The sequence below is a fragment of the Tamandua tetradactyla genome, chromosome 26 (genome assembly GCF_023851605.1).
Source record: "Tamandua tetradactyla isolate mTamTet1 chromosome 26, mTamTet1.pri, whole genome shotgun sequence".
Taxonomy (NCBI): Eukaryota; Metazoa; Chordata; class Mammalia; order Pilosa; family Myrmecophagidae; genus Tamandua; species Tamandua tetradactyla.
The window spans coordinates 17,723,859-17,744,729 of record NC_135352.1 but is presented as its reverse complement, the minus strand read 5'-3'; the positions used below and the strand labels follow the sequence as shown (position 1 = coordinate 17,744,729).

Genomic DNA, 20,871 nt, shown 5'->3' with positions numbered 1-20,871 from the left:
TTGATCAATATGGAATTTGTGCCAATATGTTATTTTGACCACTTTGCCTTTATAATAAGTTTTGAACTTAAGAAGTAGAGTCCTCCAATGTTGTTCTTTTGGGGAATGTTCCTGGCTATTCAAGCCTCCTTTCCTTTCCTAATAAATTTGTTAGCCAGCTTTCCCAAGTCTACATACAAGGTAAATTGTTGAAATATTGATTGGTATAGTGTTGAATCTATAGATTAATTTGGGTAAAATTGATATTTTCATGACATTTTGCCTTCCCATCCATGAACACGGAATGTCTTTCCACCTATTTAGGTCTTGTCATAGATTTTTTTGGATTTTCCAAATATGGGATCATGTCATTTACAAATAATGAGAGTCATACTCTTTCCTTTGTGATTCGATGCCTTTTATTTATTTTTCTTGTCTAATTGCTCTAGCTAGAACTTCTAGCACAATATTAAATAACAGTGGTGACAATGGGCATCTTTTTCTCATTCCAGATCTTAAGGGGAAGACTTTCAGTATCTCACCAGTGAGTATGATGCTGGCTGTGGGTTTTATGCCCTCTATCATATTGAGGAAGTTCCCTTTGATTCCTACATTTTGAAGTGTTTTTATCAAAAAAGAATGCAGAATTTTGTTGAAAAGCATCAATCAAGATGATCATATTATTTTTCCCTTCCAATTTGTTAATGTGTAGTATTACTTTAGATGATTTTATATTGAACCACCGTTGCATGCCTGAAATAAACTCCACTTGGCCACGGTGTATAATTCTTTTAATATGCTGTTGGATTCAATCTACAAGTATTTTGTTGAGAATATTTGCACCTGTATTCATTAGGGAGATTGGCTTGTAGTTTTCCCTTCTTTTAATATCTTTATCAGGTTTTGATATTAGATTGTTATCAGTGTCATAGTACAAGTTAGGTAATGTTCCTTTTTCTTGAATTTATTGAAAGACTTTGAGCAGGAATGGTATTAATTCTTTGGGGAATGCTGGGGTAAAATTCCCTTGTGACGCCATCTGGCCCTGTGTTTTTCTTTGTAGGAAGGCTTTTGATGAATCTCTTTACTTGTGATTTGTTTGTTGAGGGCTTCTGCTTCTTCTTGAGTCAGTGTAGGTTGTTACGTGTTTCAAGGAAATTTTCCATTTCACCTAAATTGTCTAGTTTGTTGGTGTGCAGTTGTTCATAGTATCCACTTATGATTTTTTAATTACTTCAGGGTCCATGGTAATGACTCTCTCATTTCTGATTTTATCTATTTACAAATTCTCTCTTTTTGTCTTTGTCATTCTAGCAATGGGCTTGTCAATATTGTGAATCTTCTCAAAGAGCCAAATTTTGGTTTTATTGATTTTTTTTTTTTTTTTTTTTTTTTTTTTTTTTTTTGCTGTCCAATTCTTTTATTTCTGCTTTGGATCTTTGTTATTTCTTTTCTTCTGCTTGCTTTAGGATTAGTTTGCTGCCTTTTCTGTAGTTTCTTTAGTTGTTCAATTAGGATCTTGGTTTTAGCTCTGTCTTCCATTTCAAGGTGGATGTTTGGAGCCATAAATTTCCCTCTTTGCACCACCTTCACTGCATTCCATAGGTTTTGAGATGTTGTATTCTCATCTTTATTTGTCTCCAAACATTTACTTCTTTTGAAATTTCTTCTTTAACCCACTGGTTGCTTAAAGAGTGTGTTTTTTAACCTACATATAGTTGTGAAAGCTCTGGTTCTTTGGTGGTTATTGATTTACAGTTTTATTCCATTATGGTTAGAGAAAGTGCTTTGAATAATTGTAGTCATTTTTAATTTATTAAAACCTGTTTTATGCCCCAGAATATGATCTATCCTGGTCAGTGTTCCATAAGCATTGATAAGACTGCATATCCTGGTGTTCTGAGGTATGACAATCTATATATGTCTGTTAGGTCTAATTCATTTATCACATTGTTTAAATTCTCTATTTCCTTGCAGATCCTCTACTGCATTGTACTTTCTGTGGTAGAGAGTGGTGTATTGAAATTCCCACTATTATTGTTGAAATGTCTATTTCTCCATTCAGTTTTGCCAATGTTTGCCTCATACTCCTTTGAGCTCCTTGATTGCATGCATAAACATTTATGATTGTTATTTCTTCTTGGTGAATTGTCCCTTTTATTGACATATAGCTTCCTTGGCTCTTATGGCATCTTTGCACTTAAAGTCTATTTTGTCTGATATTAGTATAGTTACCTCTGCTTTCTTTTGGCTACAACTTACATGGAATATCTTTCTACATCCTTTTACTGTCAACTTACTTGTATTCTTGGGTCTAAGATGAGTCTCTTATAAACAGTATGTGGATGGATTGTATTTTTTAATCCACACTGCCAATCTTTATCTTTTAATTGGGGATTTAATCTGCTAACATTCAAAGTTATTACTGTAACTTGATTCAGTCATCTTATCCTTTAATTTTTATTAGTCAGATCTATTTTTTTTCCTATCTTTATTTTTATCCTTTGCCTTACCCTTACTTAAATATTCAATTCTGTGCCTTCCTCCAGACCTCTTTCCTACCTTTATTCTTTCTTTTTTTTTTGTATGCTGTATGGTGTGGGTCACATATCATTCTTTTTCCATGTGAATATCCCCTTATTGAAGCACCATTTGTTGAAATTTTTTAGTTTGGTTTGTTTGTTTGGGAGGTGCATGGACTGGGAATCGAACCCAGGTCTCCTGCATGGCAGGCAAGAATTCTACCGCTGAACTACCCTCCTACCCCCCCTATCTTTTTTCTTAGCTGACAAAACTCCCTGTAGTATTTCTTGCAGGGCAGGTCTCTTGTTAACAAATTCTATCAGCATTTGTTTATCTTGAAATTTTAAACTCTCCCTCACTTTTAATGCTCAGCTTTGCTGGATAAAGCATTCTTGGGTGGCAATTTTTCTCTTTCAGAATCATAAAACCACTGCCTTCTTGCCTCCATGGTGCCCTTGAGTAGTCAATACTTAGTTTTATGTGACTTCCCTTGTATTTGATGAATTTCTTTTCTCTTTCTGTTTTCGGGACTTTCTGCTTCTCATCAGCATTTGATAGTCTGATTAGTATGTATCTTGGAGTTTGTCTATTTGGATTTATTCTGTTTGGAGTTCATTGGACTTCTTTGATTAGCATATTTATGTCTTTTATAAGGGTTGGGAATTTTTCCCCAATTATCTCTTCAAATAATCTTTCTAGCCCTTTACCTGACTTTTCTGGAACACCAGTCATTCTACTTGTGTACTTTGTGTTGCCAATCATTTCCCAGAAATCCAATTCAAATTTTTCTATCTTTTTCACCATTTCTTCTTTTGTGTATTCGAATTCAGTTGCCCTGTCCTCCCCTTCACTTATTCTTTCTTCTGCCTATTCACATCTGGTGTTGTGTGTCTCTAGTATATTTTAAATTTGATCCACAATATCTTTCATTTCTGTAAGATCTGCTATTTTTCTGTTTATTCTTTCAAATTCTTCTTTATACTCTTATAGTGTCTTCTTGATATCCTTTATGTCTTTAGCCAACCCATTGGCATTATTTAGGAGAGTTGTATGAACATTTTGATTATTTATTCCAAGCTCTGTGTCTCCTCTGGCTTTTTAATTTGGTCGTTAGGCTTGACAATATCTTCTTGCATCCTTACATGCTTTGTGGGTTTTTTGTTGTTGTTGTCATTGGTTTCTAAGCATTGGATTATCTTGATAAGGTTAGTTTGAAAGTTGGTTTCCTTTGCTCTGCTAAGATGTTATAGTTGCTTGGTTTTGCAACAGAGGCTCTTTTGTCACTTGGTTTTCAGTAAGTCCCAGCCAAGTCAAATTGGAGGCCTCTTGCAGCCCTCACTTCCTGATTGTGGCAACCCACTGAGCAAGGACCTGACCATACAACAATCTGATCAGTGCCACAGATCTCCATGTGTGCTGGAAGTCACCAGCCCTGGGGGTGAGGGGTGGGCAATGTGCACCTCTGTAGAGTATACACTTGTGGGCACAATGTGTCTGGTAATTCCCAGGCTCCCATGGGGAATGACCTTAGACTGTGGAACTGAGAGGTTCAATTTCCCCAGCCCAGCCCACAGCCAGTCTAGGAGTGTCCTGCTTTTGTCAGCCCATGAGACCCAGGCTAACATGCTTCTGGGGGCCCCTAGGGCAGGGAAGAGCTCCTAGCACTGCAGTGCAGCTCCTTCCTTTGTCCCCACCTCTCCACCTATGCATGCCATGAGCACTCCAGGCCTCCGAGGAGAAAGGATAGAGATGACAGGTCACAATTTACCAGCCAATTGTCAGATAGGCTCTGCTCCTGATTGCCCCCCCCCCCACCGGTGCCTGAAGCAGCCTGCCTCAGGGTTGGGGGGTAGACACTGGGCACTGCACTAAGATCTCTGTGTGTGAATAAAACATGTCTGCTGGCTCCCAGTAGTGCTTTGCTTTTCACCAGCCTGCAAGACCTGGGTTTATGGCACTGCTTTGACGGTTGGATTGTCTGTATTTCTTAGCAAAACAAGGCCAGGTTCCCATGCAGGGGGGATAGACCAGCTCCAGTGGACCCAGGTTAGGGCCTGGACAGGCTCTGCAAAGCCGTGTAATTCCTTTGCACTTTTCATCTGCACAGCAAATGGCACTGTTTGATGATTTAATTGTATTCAGAAGTTATTTTCCTTTCGGAGCTCAGGCTGCATCTGACTGAGTGGGGCTGAAATTGCAGGGCTCCTGGGCATTCACTTTGCCGGCCAAAATCTCGCTCATTGTGGAGCTTTTTCCCCACATTACTTGTGTCAGGGTACTCCCCCTACTGCCTCAGTCTGCAGCCATTCCCCAGGCAAGGATCAGGCCTCCTAATGCTGTTTCCTTCAAGGGTGGGTGATAGGTACCAAGACCCAGGGCTGGAAACACAGTCTCTGTCCATTCTTCACTGAAATGACCCCCTGGGTCCCCAAAATATGGGGGTACTGCTATGAGAAATTTCATATTCTATGTCCCCAGTGAGAAGTATGAGGAATCCTGGCTGATGTTTTTGTTTCTGTCCCATGCGGGGTGAGACTGAGTGAGAGAGAGTGAAAAGACCAGTTGGTCCAGGACAGAAGTCTCCTACCTGATAGTTTTCTCTTTCTTCAATTTGGTGTTTATAAGATACTTTTCCAGCCTACACCTTCCTCCAGATCTCTGAACAAGCAAGAATTGTCCTTTTTTTCACTGAATCTCTGGGGAGAGGTTTTCAGTAGCTGTTCACATTGTCATATGGATAACATCACCCCTCTAGTTTGTATATTTTTATTACTATTACCAAAGTCTTTCAACATCTAAATCTGTTGCATTGTTGTTCCTACTGGTTCATTACCTTAGTATTTTCTTCCTTCCTTTATGTTTTTATTGTGAGCTCACCAAAGTCAGGCTACAAAGAAAATGAATTAGAAGGATAGTTTGAAAAGGATGCTCTAGAACTTTGTATCCCCATTCAGAGGAGAACATGTGGACATAAAGTAGCAGAATCAAGGATGATGTTCCTTTCTTATGTTTATGCCATTATCTAACTTATTGATTCAAAATACATTTTACATATGCACTTGCTTCCATTTTATAAACTAACTGTCAGGGCTGCATTAGGTCTTAGTAAATATTATGGCATAAATCATTTACAAATATGATTTTATTATTTTTAAGATATATCTATATTTCTCTTCAGGATTTCTTTCTATTATAACTGCAGATTACAATTCTTTGTCTTCCACAGCAATTCAGATGTCTTAAACATCTTTCATCTTTTTTAAAAAGTTGCTTTTTATGCTGTTTTCATAAAATTATTTATAATGAATAATCTCATAGTAAATATTGGCAGTTATTAATCTCTACTCTGCTCTTATTTATGAGCCACTTTACTTATTTTCTTTTGTCCAATGCATCAGCAATAACCTTTATTCTATAAATAAATCATAGCTAGAGGTTTTAACTGTGGTAATTTTCTATATTAAATGAAATAAAAATACACAAATGCATAATACATCACATTAGGTTAAAAATAGCATAGTACCTTTCCTATCAAGAAATATAAAACATATACTTTTTCTATTTGCTACATTGATTATGCCACTGAAAGGCAGATACATCATTTGATAAACTATATAGCAAGAAGTAAAATTCTTACCATTACATAGTTTTTAAACTAGTAAATGTAACAACAGGCATGGTATTGACATATCAAAAATAACATATGAAGCAAAGAAGAATGAAATTGGGCACAAAATTCTGCAATGCAGAAGATACAAATTTATTTCAGACATAGCACTGTAATGAATTTCAAATTCCTCATTGGGGACAGTATTGATTGTAATTGTAGGTAGAATATTATAAATGTTATAATAGCATTTGCAATTGTATAACATATAATAGCATTTTTGTTACCAGATCACAGAGAAAGTAAAAAGCAATTCTGATTGAGAAAATTAAGATGCTCTATGACCTTGTTAGACCTAATTTCAACAGGTAAGAATGGTATAAAAGAATTCTTGGTAGAAAGAAGACAATGGACTGTGTTTTAAAAACTCAAGGAGGTTATTCTAAGAACAAGAAAACATTTCTGAACAAATGTATTATGTGGTTTGTAGGCAATATGGAATAGAAATATTAATATTAAAAGTTGGAGAGTAGACTGCACGGGTGATTCAGTGGCAGAATGCTCGCCTTCCATGCAGGAGACCTGGGTTTGATTCTTGGACTATGCACCAAAAAAAAAAAAAAAAAAAAAAAACTGTTGGAAACTAAATAGCATCATGGTAACTGCCTTAGCAGAGCAGAAAGAGATAAAGGCAAGCCCATCCATGCACAGGAGTTTATGGAATTAAATATTGCCATTCAGTCAAATATTGTCTAAAGTAGCCCCTAAATGGATAGGAATGCTAAGAGAGCCTTGTAATGGTAAAGCTACAGCAGCCTACACACTCTAACATAGCAAAGTTATTTAAAAAAAAAAAAGGATCAAGCATAGTTCTCTCTTCAAGGAGCATACAGTTTAGTAGGGAAAGTAAGATATAAATATAACTTTAAAATAGCATACCAAGTGATTTGCAGAATAAGATATAAAAATAATATATTTTTATAGTTGGGCCAAGTAAGAAAAGTTCTTCCATCTTAGAGAATCAGGAAAAGATCCATAAAGACAAAGCATATGAATTGGGGCTTGATTTATTTATTCTGGAGGGAAGAGACATATCCAAGTTGAAGTAAGAGCAATAATTAATTTGGTTTGTCCTGGCACATTTCTATGCACAGCTCTACAACCATGAGCAAAAGACAGGCCCTTCTAGCATGGACCATATATGGAAGTAAGGGAAACAAACAATAAATGAACAATTACAGAATTAAATACCTGTTACGAAGTGATTGTTAATATAAAAGAAATTATATGGATCAATGCTATTTTAGATAGAGTGATCAGGAATATCCATTATGAGGAGGTAACCTTTTAGAAGAGATCTGAAAAGAAGCGATGCTAACATCTAAATTAATTTAAAATTTATATGTCTATGGTATATGGAGTCTTTTCCTGGCTTATTTGCAATATACAATAGATCCCTGTAGTATAAAAATAGTAAAAGTATAAAATAGCTAACTGAAGAAATATCATTCCCAACCCTGTTTTTCAATATCCAATCTTGTCTATAAATATTTGGAGAACAATTATGGAAATAGGCAGAGCAAAAGCCCTGAAACCAGAGTAGTTTGGTACATTTGAGAAAATTCAAGAGCAGGACAAAGGAAAAGAAGTATCAGATGTGACGCTAGAGAGATAGGCCAGATCAGGTAGGGCCTTTGGGCCTTGGAAAGGGATTGGGATTCTTTCTAAGTATGGTGAGAAAATATTAGAGAGATTTGAGCAAGGAAGAGACATGACTTGATTTGCATTTTTAAAAAGTTCACTCTAGCAATATGACTTGGATGAGATCAAAGATGTAAGAAATGGAGTATTATTTGGTTCTCCTGATAATTCAGGGATTCCTTTAGGCAGTAATTGACAACATGGCAATAGAATCAAGAATAGTTAGCGAGAGCTGTCTCCATTGCTCATACAAATTCATGGTTCATTTTTTTTCTTTTCCTAAAACTTACCCCATCCATATCAAAAGCATATGATCGCTGTCCTTGAAATTGTTGTTTATGATTTGGAATAAGTGAAATAATTTTGCATGTTAGATGACTTAGCAAGGTAGTATTTAGTACAGTTACTGTTTTCATAGAGACCTCAAATCTGATTTATCCAATGATTATGTGTTGTAAATCACACAGATTATCTAGTTAGTATATCCATTAGATGCAAGTCCATGAATATTTAAATAATATACAAGGGAATTTTTTTTAATTTGCCTGCATATTCAGTAATGTCATCTCCTTGAACATCCTAATTTCATTATATATTCTTCAGACTAGATATGATTAAGAAGCAAAATTGAGAGACTCTGTCCAAATCGTTAATTTTCTGTGTTGTTTAAATAAGTGGGTTGGCCCCTTAAGCAGACTGTACAAAGTTGTCTTTCAGATAAAGGACTTTCTGTCAGAATGCACCATATCTCAAGGGAGAACGTATCTACAGAGCTTTGGGGCAAGACTGTAGGAATGTAATTTGTTTGCTCAACAAAGCATGGGCACTAAACCAATAGAATTGTTTGTTATTTGATCTTTCTTATTCGACCATGCTGTAAAGCTCTGAAGAATGTACCATGCTAAAATAAATTAAAATGCAATTTCCTTTCCCCCTAGATATTTTTAAATGCGGATACAATCCGGCTGGGAAATCTACCAACCGGCTCCTTTTCATCTTCTTCAGCTAGCTTCTCAAATTCTCGACAGACAGTGTATGAACTCTGTGTCTGCCCCAGTGGCAAACTTTACCTTTCTCCAGCAGGAATAGGTTCCACTTGTCAGTCCAGTAGCAGCATCTGCTTGTGGAGCTGAAATGACTGATTCCTCCTCACACCAGAATAGCCTTTTGTTCCTGTCCGTCTGCTTCACAGTTCTGCTCGGTTTCCCTTGTGATCAGTCCAGAGCTTCTTCTAATGGTCCACAGAGCAACTTCCAGTGGAAGCAGGGATTCGCCACCACCTTCTCTTGTGATACACTGTACTGCTCAACACAGAGAGTGTGAGTGACATAGACCAGTGGAAAACTCGTCTTCAGCAGGAAAACTGGATCATAACGTTTGCTCAAAAGGGAGAATAAATAGGTGCCTTTGCTACATGAAGTGAAGCACATAGTTTTAGATTTCTGCGGGACCTGGCTGTGAACTGCACAGATATACATTACATAGATGAAATCCCCAGTATTCAATGGCAAGATGAGTTGATAACCTTGTATGAAAACTAACTCTACAGTCTGAAAGCACAATTTTCCATTCATCTTTTTGGATGTAAACTTTTATTCCCGAATTTTAAAGTTTTGAAGCATTATGCAATGCTTGCTTTACTAAAAATTAAATTCAATACATGGTTTTTAGCAAAAAAACAAAACAAAACAAAAAGATAGAATCCGTCCCTGAGTTTTATTTGTTTCTTTAAATTCGATGTGTTGTTACTCTTTGTCTACTAAGTCTAGAACTTTTGTACATTAGGTAATTTTGGAAGCACTCAGCAATATAATCTTTACAGAATTAACAAAATGCCATCATACTGTCATTTGTCTGATCTGAATGGCCTTATATAGTATTTACTTGGCTATTGCATGTGATGTCTTTGCTTTTAACTAAACATCTAGTTTACTGCAATATAAGATAGGATTAAAAGGGAAATAATGATGGTGTGGAATCTATAGATTATTTCTTTAAAAACTTACATGCTGTCCTTTACAGCTAGGTTTAAATAGTACAATTTTTGTTTGCCCCACAAACTTTATAGTTTAACCTAACTGCTAAGACTTAAACATCCCCTAAATAAATAAATAAATATAATAAATAAATATGATGCATAATGGTGAGAATGGTTTCACTTTCCATTGGAACATCATCTTCAGAATTATCTATTTTTTTATCAAAGGTTATGATTTATATATGAATTAAATTAAAACCATAACTGAACAGAATAAAAAGACAAATGTTAAGAAATGTATAGAAAATGTGTTTGCTCCATCGTAGTCATATTTTAAGGAATTTATTCACATTTCCATTCAGCTCTTAACATTTAGTTGCTTTTATTAAACTATTAGGTGAGCCTGACATCAGAAATCCTAATTCCTTCCATTTACCACTCTTGTTTTTGTAAACTAGCTCCTAGAAAATAACTCCAGAATGCTGTAGATTTGTTTATCATAATACTCCTTAACTAAAATTCTTGAAGCTTATGGAATCCAAGAATGTAAAACTATATTAAATATTTCCGATTATGGGAAGATGACTTGATTACCATAATGTAAGTCCTTCATTTTTGCATGTTAATCCATCTTCTTTCTTCCTAGGCCAACCACGATAGGTTTGTGGAAGCTTCATTTCAGGAGTAAATGATTGTAGACACTTTGAAGTTCAGCTCTTTACAGCAGAACCAAGTGAGAGAGTGGAACTTGTTGAAGTAATTTGATAGCAAAGTAAGACAACTGGGTAGTGCAAGCATCAGAGTGAGCCATTTCGCCAAAATTATCAGGTTTGGATATTCTATCATATTGATAAACGTAAAAACTCCATTTCACTAAATGCGTTTTGTACTCCACAGAAAGATCACCAAGGTGTTTTAGTACTTTTAAATAGAAATTGACATGTTTTCAGTGGTTATTATTTAAATCTTTAAATCAATATTGGAGTAAGAATATGCAGTTGCTCAATTTATTTAAGTTAAAACAACCTAGAATTTAGCACAAAAAGTCTCACTTTTTGTAAAGTTTGGACTTTACAAAACACACAGAGTAAAATGCAAAAAGTTTTGAGGAATTATGGGTGCTAATCAATATTTTGAATGCTTTAAGAAAACACTATGAATCAATGTGATGCATATTCAAGTTCTAAAATACCTACATTAAAACAATTAGAAAATTCCTTAGTAAATGGAAACAATTCTTTTGATTACTCAGCCCTGTCTCTAATCTCAGCTCTGTCATCTGCTAAGCAGTGAAATGATTTAGGATGTCTGTGAATTGCTCCAGACTTAGTTTACTTGATTTGGCAACAAAAGTGTTGAATAAAATTGTTTCTTGATGTTCCTTCCAATTTTTCTAATTCCAAGAGCAATTTTTTATAGGAGTGGTGAAAGGACACTGGAAATTTAAATTATATGTCCTAAAAGGAGAAAAGATGAATGATGAGAAAAAATTATGCAGTTCAAATGTATACTGAAAATTTTAAACAGAATTCAAAAGTATTATGTCAGATTAAAAGATTTAGGCTATTTCTGCCTGATGGAAGAATGCATGTTCCATTTAAGAGAAAATATAGTCAAAGATACATATGGTCTCTTATCCAACACTAAATAGTTGGTTTAAATTACTTGACTGGCTATGTTATATTCCTCTAATGTATAGACTCAATCTCATAGTCTGAGCTTCTATTGAAGGCATAAAACTGTTCTTAAAAGTCCTTCATTTCCTTATGTCATAAAGTGTGGTTCCTTCTCAGTACAGAGGTCCTCTAATAGCAAACTACCCAAACAGGTTCATTATCTGTTTCCTGGTACCATTTTTACACATTATAACATATATAAATATAATGTTTATTTAGATGACACAAATTTCTTCTTCCCTAAATCACACTCAGAAAAATAATTATTTTAAATTGTAAGTATGGACCATAATTAGCTACCTTAATCATATCTTAATAAATTCATAGCTGGGAATGGATAAAATAAGAATTTATTCTGCTTTGATTTTTGTTTTTGTTTATTAATCTACAAGAGTTCTTTTGTATTTTGTGAGCCCTTTTTATTTTGGGTCACAAGTAGAGAGGCAAAGAGAACCACGTTATTCTTTCTTCTATCAGCATATTTCAATAAAACACTTACAAATTCAAAAGCAAAAGCAAAAAACCCTCCAAATGTCTTGGCTCTTTTGCCCATGCCTGTCCAAAACTTGTATCTTGTACTTCTTAAGATATTTTTTTCTTATTTTATTATTGGCCATAAGCTCTACAATATAGTACATAATTATTTAAGGATTTACAGAAATGCAACACTTCAAATTGCACAGTAACTCAGAAATTCCAAAACACTACACCCCAAAACTCTGAAAATAGGAGCCTGTATTTCCATTTCTGTCCCCCAGTCCAGTGACCTTATGAAATGTGTTTCGTTATCATGACCTCAGCTTATTATCTGTGAAAAGGGGACATCAATCTAGAAGTTTTCTTGGGTTATTTACATCTGAAAATTTCAATTTGCTTAAGAAAAGGCAGTAATCTTGGTTTTCAGTAGCTTAGTCTAAATAGCATTTTTTATCTCCTTCCTATAAATGTTGAAGTGCAACTCTTTCCAGCATTTACTCCCTATTCTCTTTCCTGTACTCACTTTCTTACTTTTACCATTTTCATATGAGGATCCTTTTGGGAAAATCATATATGGTTGATAAGCTTCAGTAATATGGTTGATATTAAAAAGGAAAAAAATGAATTTAAAAATGAATTTAAGTCTTAATCAAAATGACAACTTAGGAAATTAATTGAAATACTTACCAGAAATAAACTTTCCAGTGGTCTTTCTATTATTACTTATTTCCATCAAGGTAAAAAGCATTGGTCTTTTGAAGAAAAAGTAATTAGACCACAGAGAGCAATTGCTGAATGGTTTATAGCATGTTCTGGCATACAAAATTCCTACTGATTCTACCATCTGAGTCATCTGAATGACTCAATTGGACAGTGCTTCATTTTATAAAAATGGCATTTAATTCAGTATAACTCCTAATGAATTATGTCATTGCAAACATAGTATCTCTGTGTTAGGTATTCATAGGTAAATACCTGGAGAGTATTTTATTTTATAGCGAATAAAGTCAAGATCATATTAAGTTATTAAAATAGTTGAAGGTAATTAATGGCCAAATTCTCTATACAGACATCAAAGATAAACTCACATTTGAGTTTCATAAAAGCAAGTTCTTGTCACCTTATTCTTTTGGTAGCTTTGGTCTAATTAAAATTTCTTATGTGACCATATTTAAAAATACATGAATAAAGTATTGGCTTCATGTAATAGTGTATATTATAGTAACAAATTTACAAAATATCAAAGAGTAAATAATTGCATTTTTATTCTTTTTAAATGATCATAAACTAATGAATGACCTCATTGAACACTGTTATTGATATTGTTTTATACAGCAGTTCATTGGTTGTTTAAATGTCAAAGACCAAAGACTGAGATTTCTATTGTATTTAACTCTACAATACTGCTGCTTCTACTGATTTATTCAAATGAACGAGGAGGGCTTATAATTACAACCTGAGATAGTAAACATACTCCTTGCAAGATTATGAGCTGTAGATTATTAATTAGTGCTTTTGTTTTAAAAGAAAACTTTTGTTGGCATTGTCCTCTTACCTTTTATATATGCATAGAAAAACTATTCAATATTCATAAAGCCAACATAAAAGACTATATGCTAAAATGTGCTCACCATAGATGTACTCAGCTGAGTTTACACTTTTATTGCTTGTTAAAAATTCTTTGGAGAGAATATAATTCATTTGAAATACTTTTAGAAACAGAGGGCTATTTTTTAAGCATTGGTTGAAGTGGTGCCATGCTTTGAGAAAGTCAATGGAAAACAAAGGAAATGAGGTACAACAGACTGTGATTCTTTTAGTTTTTGCAGTCTTAATGCTTCAGTTATATGAATATTTATAAATGAAATCCAAACAGGGTTAAATATGTGCAAGGACATGCTGACTGAAGATATGTGATTTGGAGTTTGATTGCCTCGTTATTTATACAATTCTTTAAACCAGGTTCGCTACTCATTTATTTTGTTTTGTAACTTTCATGTAACTGTTTTCTTGTATATATAGATATATGAAAAATGAAACTATTTTCTTACACATACTATGCAATATGTTTGTAAAATTGCAATATTACCAAAATTACAAAAGCTGTGCTTTTGTACCTTATCTTGCTTTATGTAAAAATCAACCTTTTTCTATTTAAATGGACTGTCTGTCCTATAAACTGTAGATAACATATCTATTCAAAATCAATCATTGTATCTTTTGTTTAGTTTGGGCTGGATTGGGTCATATTTCCTTTGGGAGAAAATGCAGCAAGGTTTTGGCAATTGGCCACTTTTTTTTTTTCTTAGAAGAGAGATCTTTAAAAGCACGCAATGAGCTCATTTAATTTAAGATCCCCCTCCTGTAATTCTTGTATTTTGTCCTAATTTTGGTGCTACTGTGTAACCATGATTAAATGTGAGAATCAAAACAAAGAGGATAAAAAATCATATGCTATTATTTCATTGCTTTTATTCAGAACAAACAGTTCAAAGTGAGGCCGTAATGAATATTAGCAGCAAATAGAGAACTTTCTCAATTGTTTGTTTTAAATATCAATTCTAAAAAGATGTATGCTTTTAAATTTAGTTTAATCACTATATTTATATTTTGTATAGGTGCTGTTGTTATGAAAACTAAAAATATTGTTCCTTTTAAATATACATTCAATGCAACTGAAGAATTCAAATTAATTTAAAAGCAATGTTCAATATATCACCATATATGTTTTATATGTGTGTATATTTAACATTGCTAAACTATGTTTTATAATATGTTTTAGCTAAAAGGTGATCCATTCTGGAATCTAAGTAATTAACTTTTAGGATAAGATTAGAAAAATTGCTTTTGTTCAGGACATACCCTCACACGAAAATGTTAAATTATACACCCTTGCACAACAGTGACTCGAAACACATACTAATCAGCATTTACTTATTGAACTGCGTATTTTTTCACTTCCTTTTGACAGTCACTATATGAAGAATGAGCATAGTTTAATGTCCAGTTGACTTTACTGCCTTTTAGAGATAGCATTCAGTCCATGGACATGTTTTGAGGGTCCATTGTTCCCCATAGGTTTAAAAAAAGCAACAGTATCCGAAGTTATTTTCTACTTAGAACTAACGTGAAAGTTTTCTCAAGGGAGGTAAATGAATGGTCTTAGTTCAAGGAATCATATATATTCTATTCCAACAAAGTTTCGGAGGGACCTAATAAGTTACCAGCTGCTTGGATACTTATTTCCAGCAGATCCTTAGGGCATTTACACACGATAGTAAATGTCTCTTTGGTAAACTCTTTTCTCTCATTAAGTGGGTGTTTTGGAGAGTGCAGATTGGGGATGGGTATTAAACCAGATAATCCCAATGCACTATTATCTTCATGTTTTCAGAGCCTTAGCATGTCACTGAAGGAACTGCTATAGAATGTAGCACCTGCATGAACAGAAAACATTACCATACCTTTTTCAGAATTCCACAAAGACACTTACCTTTTGGGAATATGTAATTCACCATTGGATCATCTGAACATTTTTAGGGGATAGGTACTTTTTTTACATTTTTCTTTTCTTCTCAATGACAAAAATTACTTGCCATGAAAATAGGATATATGGCAATGGACAAATCTTGCTATTATAGTTAGTAGTCACTAATAATTAAAAGAAAAAAATCAGATTTAAAAATCTGTTCAGTTAGTTAAAAATTATTGTGACTCAAAAGAGGAATCACTTGAAATTATGATGCATGTATTGACTCCCTGTTTTTACACTATTCAAACAAATACCTTTGATATTAAGAGGATATTAAGACTATGTCAGTATAGTCAGAAAAGGAGAATTTAACTGCAGCTTACCAAATATACTAAGCTTTCTCTGTGAACCAAGCCAATCCATTCATTTATATTTGGATATAAATGATAAGATAAAATGAGTGGCTTGGGCTGTTTCAGTACTAAAGCTTGGTATATTGTGCAAGCTGCAATGAAATACATGAAATTAATTTTGCAGTTATATATTTAGCTGATCTAGTCTGATTTCCTAAGTAATAATCATTTATTATTTTATAAATCTACAATATAAAGTAAATCTTTAAAAAAGAAATGATAAAATAAAATTAAAGGACATCCATTCAGAAGCAAGTAAAAAAGGCTAATAATTTAGACTAGTTACTATATTGAATGCTAAATTTATGGTTAAGTTAAAAAGGAAAGTGCCATAGGTTATATCATCCTTATCATTTGAGAAGAGCTGAATCACTTTTCAAAATGTATAAATATTTCCTGATGCTAAATCTAAAGGATTTTATTGCCTATGTATTTTATTGCAAAATGTATTTATTCATAGATGAAGAAAAGGTGATGTCTTAATTTTATTAAAAATTTTCTAATATCTGTTAACTATTAATAATTACAGAAGATGAAATGTTTTGGAATCACTTTTAGAGTTTTGCTAAGCGTGAAGATCTTAATTCATAGTTATGTCCTTACAATATATATAAATTATCCAAAATATGTAAAACATCAAACATAAATGGAATATGTCCAGAACATTTGGGAGCATGTTATATTTTTCAAAGTCTGTATAGGCTTTCTTATTATATAATTTTTTAATATTATATAGCATTATCTACAAATGAGTTTGCCTTATAATGTAGGAGAGCAACAATTTAGAAAGTTCTTATAGATGAAAATCCTTGGTAATAACTGTTTAAAATTTAAGAACATGATGAACACATTATTTCCCTGTTGTTTACAACTTACTAGAAGTTTCTGAATTTATTGGCCACCTCAACTGATGACTTTGGGACACCGTGAAGAATGCTGCCTGTTTTCTTTCAAAATTAATTAGGGAAATATAAAGCCAAAGAAAAATGTGGCCAAATTTTTAGAAGGGTAAAATACTTTATTTCAAATGAACCCAATTAGATTGCATAGACCATCTTCAAATTATAGCTGACTGAATGACATTCCACTATGTTTTAAATGCATGCCCTGTAATACGAAGTCAGTATTTAAAGGTAAGCTGGAAGTCCAGAAAAAAATACATGTAATCAGTCATAGCCTCAAAGCAAAGCATTAATGGAAAAGATATATTAATTACCTTATAATTTTAACATCAAAGTAAAACATTAAAAGAATAAATATAAATTTACTTTTAGGTTTTATCTTTTATGTTCTATAAATTATTTTTACTGTGGTATATTACGAATCTTTAAGCAAATTGGTTTCTATAAGTAAAATGCATTTGGTTTTTTTTAAAGTGAAGTCAGTAGACTAGAGGTCAAAAAAACCCTTTTTAATTTCTGTGTTGCCTTTGACATCATTCAGAAACAACCTATATAAACTTTATCTCTTAGATTTAATCTGTGATTGCACATGGGTTTCACTTAGCTCCCAACTATATAACCAATTGGAAAATATGAACATCATGATGAGAGTAATTCTAGAGCTAAGTTTAAGTTTTCTGGAAAGGAGTGACATGATCATTTATAATGTCAACGGTTCCAGAGTGACTGATTAATTTCAGCACATCTGCTGTCTTTTAGAAGTACGGTGATCTCAAAGATCTAATTCAACAATGGCCCTCAGTTCCCTGAATTGTAAAATAAGGAATTTTTTCAAATAATGTTGAAAATTTATCAAATATTTTTGAAAACAGATAAACATTTCCTCAATATCCTTTACAACTTACAGATGTTTAATTCTGTGCTGCTTTATATTATGTTTCCTCTATAACATATGGGGTATAGAGAAATGAACAGAAATGAAAAGTATAAGGCATAAATAAGGAAAGCAATCTGATAAATAAATAATGGCTCACTATGATTCGAAATATCCAGGAGAATGTCCTGGGCCATATAAGACATCTCAGTTTAGGCTCACAATTTTACCTGAAAGTCTACAAAGATATATGTAAATGAATTAAAAGGAGGTAAGCAGTACTGTATACTATATATTGAATTAGACGCAACATGTTACTTCATTAATTATCATCTCAGCTACTTTTTGGGATTAAACAAGGAAGCGGTGTCTTAGAGAGTTTAAGTAAATAGCCTACGTGGTGAAGGAAAGTGCCTCCATATGTTAATGTTATTCTAGGAGCAGGTAAACAAACAGTGGTCATCCAGGCCGAGATCAATAAGGTTGTGACTCTCTTGACTCTTGTGGAGCTTCTGAGCTGGCAGGAGAATGCAGACCACAAATAATGTAAAAATTAAATGATTGAGATTATGTCATAAAGTGAAAATAAGACATGAGAGCGACAGGTGAATCTCACTCAGTATGATGAGCACATCAAGAAACACTTAAAATTTTAAGTCACCAGATTATTTTTGTACATTTTCTGGTACCCTGCAGTAGGGTATGTGCCAACTTAAGTACTTGAATATCAGGCTGTCAAATAAGAAAATAATGTCACTGAGTGTTATAACTAACTCTAAAATATCTCTAAAGCCAGATTTCAATCATGTAAAGCAATGCTAAAATTGGAAAAATTAAAAGCAAGAATTCAGTGGTAGAATTCTCACCTGCCATGAAGGAGAACCGGGTTTGATTCCCAGCCCGTGCACTTCCCAAAAAACGAAGCACACAAAAGAAAGAAAAAATAAACAAAAATTCAACAAATGGTGCTGCAATATTGGGATACTCACATCGAAAAAGAGTGAAATGTGACTGCCTCCATACAGCATACAAAAAAGAAAAAAAAGAAGAAACGTGCACTGCCATTTTGAATCTATAGTTGAATTTTAAGTAATACCAGTTTCAATTGCCCTGCATGGGCGATTCCATCTTTTGGTTCCATGCACACCCTCTGCTAACCCACCCCAGGACTCTTGTTAACTTCACTTCCTGGCTGCATGTGGAAGACTGTCTGAGTGTGAGTGGGAGACATTACCCCACGTTGACTAAAAGTCAACAGAAAAGAACTTTTCCTCTCAAAATGGTGCTCTAATGATGAATGTGAGCCTTCATGTCTTGAAAAAAAAACTTGGTAGTCCATAGAGTGATTATATTCTACCTGGGAGGCCGTATTTACTCTGGATTCTCACGTTTACAAAATGCTTGAAGCACTCCACATGATGCATATAATATGAACTAGAGATTTTTGAGTTTATACATTTGATAGCCCCCTTAAAATGAGCTAATTGTAAAACTCACCTGAATATCATCACAAAATATATCCCATATTGAAGCCATTTTGCATCTCTTTAGAAAGAATGTGTTGAGAATTAGGTGTTCCTCCATCATTTTGGAATATTTCAGGTGTAGTCCTAATATGTCTGCAAGATTCTCCTGATGGTTTGGCTAGATTTTTCACCATCCCTGCAATTCAATGATGATTGAAAAATAGATGATAAATCTCAGTATCTTGAATTACTCTGACACATTTAAAAAATATTTGTCATCAAATGTACTAAATTAAGAACTTACAGCTAGTTCACCTCCTAAGGGAAGAGAGATCTTTTTTAAGTTGGAAATTAGGTAAATTATTCCTTAAAAAGTTGGGTAATGCAATGTTTTGTATAGCTAAGTTTCTCCCCCAGAGAGTAGTCTAATAAATCTTCAAAGCCAAACATACTGATTGGCCTAAAAATGGCATAGCATTTAGAAACTCCATTTTTCATCCTTTCAAATATTCAACAAAGTATAAAGCAACATCTGGGCCAGATGATTTTCCAATTTATGCAGAAATTCCAGATAGTATGATTTTCCTAAAAAGCGCACAGCTTATTATGACGTTGCCCAGTTAGCTTAGCATAGCTACTATGGTGATTGCGTGGATATAAATACTTATTAACTAGAACAATTAAAAGCAGTTGAAACAGAATGCCAGTAGCAAGTTAAAAGTAACTACGACTTTCATTAAAATAACTCTCTGGTTTCCAAGATGAAGCTGTTCAATTTGGAGCTACAAGGGTTGTCAATGGTGAAACGGAAAATAGATTCTCAGGCTTTGCAGTAGGAGACAGACCCATTCATTTTCCTCATTACTTTGAAAAACATTGAGCTACTATGTTTTCAGCCTCGCACGCCCCACACCTTACCACTCTACTCTAATGGATAAACCAAATGAACACAAATTTCTTGTAGACGTCTAAGAAATATATGCATTTCTTCCAAGAGTAGTATTTATTATTTGATAATCTGCTTTAAGTAACTCTTTCCATATTCGGACGAGGTTCAGAAAGAACAGTATATATATCATAAAAAAGACCAGGAAGAGGAAATAAAACTAATTGATCACATTCTGTCTCAATTTTATCTTTTTCTCTTTATGTTTTTGTTTGTGCTATTTATAATCAAAACCTTAATCAACATATAGAAAATGCTTATACACTATTATACTCTGGTTTTCATATTCCTAGAAACAGAAGTAAGATTGATCTAGTTGGGTTAAAAATGTGATAAATGTAAATAGTGCTGACTTTAAAAGGCTATATGCAAGAAAAATTGTAGCAATATTTAAAGATGGTGGCTATTTTTTTCTAAAATATATATACTTTAATGCATTTTTTTCACATTTTCATATTTAAGATGCTGCACTGAAAAAATGTCAAAGGTAATAGGCATTTTACCTGCAACATTGTGTTAAATTATTCTGCTACGGTAAGGAAATATATTTAGTCTTTTGTATGTAATGGCAAAGACTTTATCTGAATTAGTGGGAAATGGTTTAAGTTTTAGTCCTACAATACCGCTAAGTTCTATGATACTGTAAAAATGGATAATCAGAGCAAAGTTCAAATGTCTCTATTTACTGCAGAACTGTGTCAGTCATTGTTCGAAAACACAATCATTATTTAAAAATGTAGATGAATTAGGGAAACTATGGCTTGAAAAACTAAGTGAATTGAATAACGTGACAAAGATTGAAGGTGAGTCTTATTAAAATGTACAATTTGCTTTAAACTGAAAGCCTTATTAATAAA

At 33.6% G+C, this 20,871-nt stretch overlaps 1 protein-coding gene across 2 annotated transcripts in view; it reads left to right on the top strand.

Annotated features, from left to right (window-relative positions):
• SGCZ (sarcoglycan zeta) overlaps positions 1-9,423 on the top strand; it is a 528,743-nt gene extending 519,320 nt beyond the window's left edge. For both annotated transcript variants that reach the window (XM_077144552.1, XM_077144553.1), the window contains exon 7: positions 8,749-9,423. In XM_077144552.1, the coding sequence (XP_077000667.1) occupies positions 8,749-8,943 (195 nt within the window). In that variant the 3' untranslated portion in view covers positions 8,944-9,423. The remainder of the gene's footprint in view (positions 1-8,748) is intronic.
• The last annotated feature ends 11,448 nt before the right edge of the window (positions 9,424-20,871 follow it).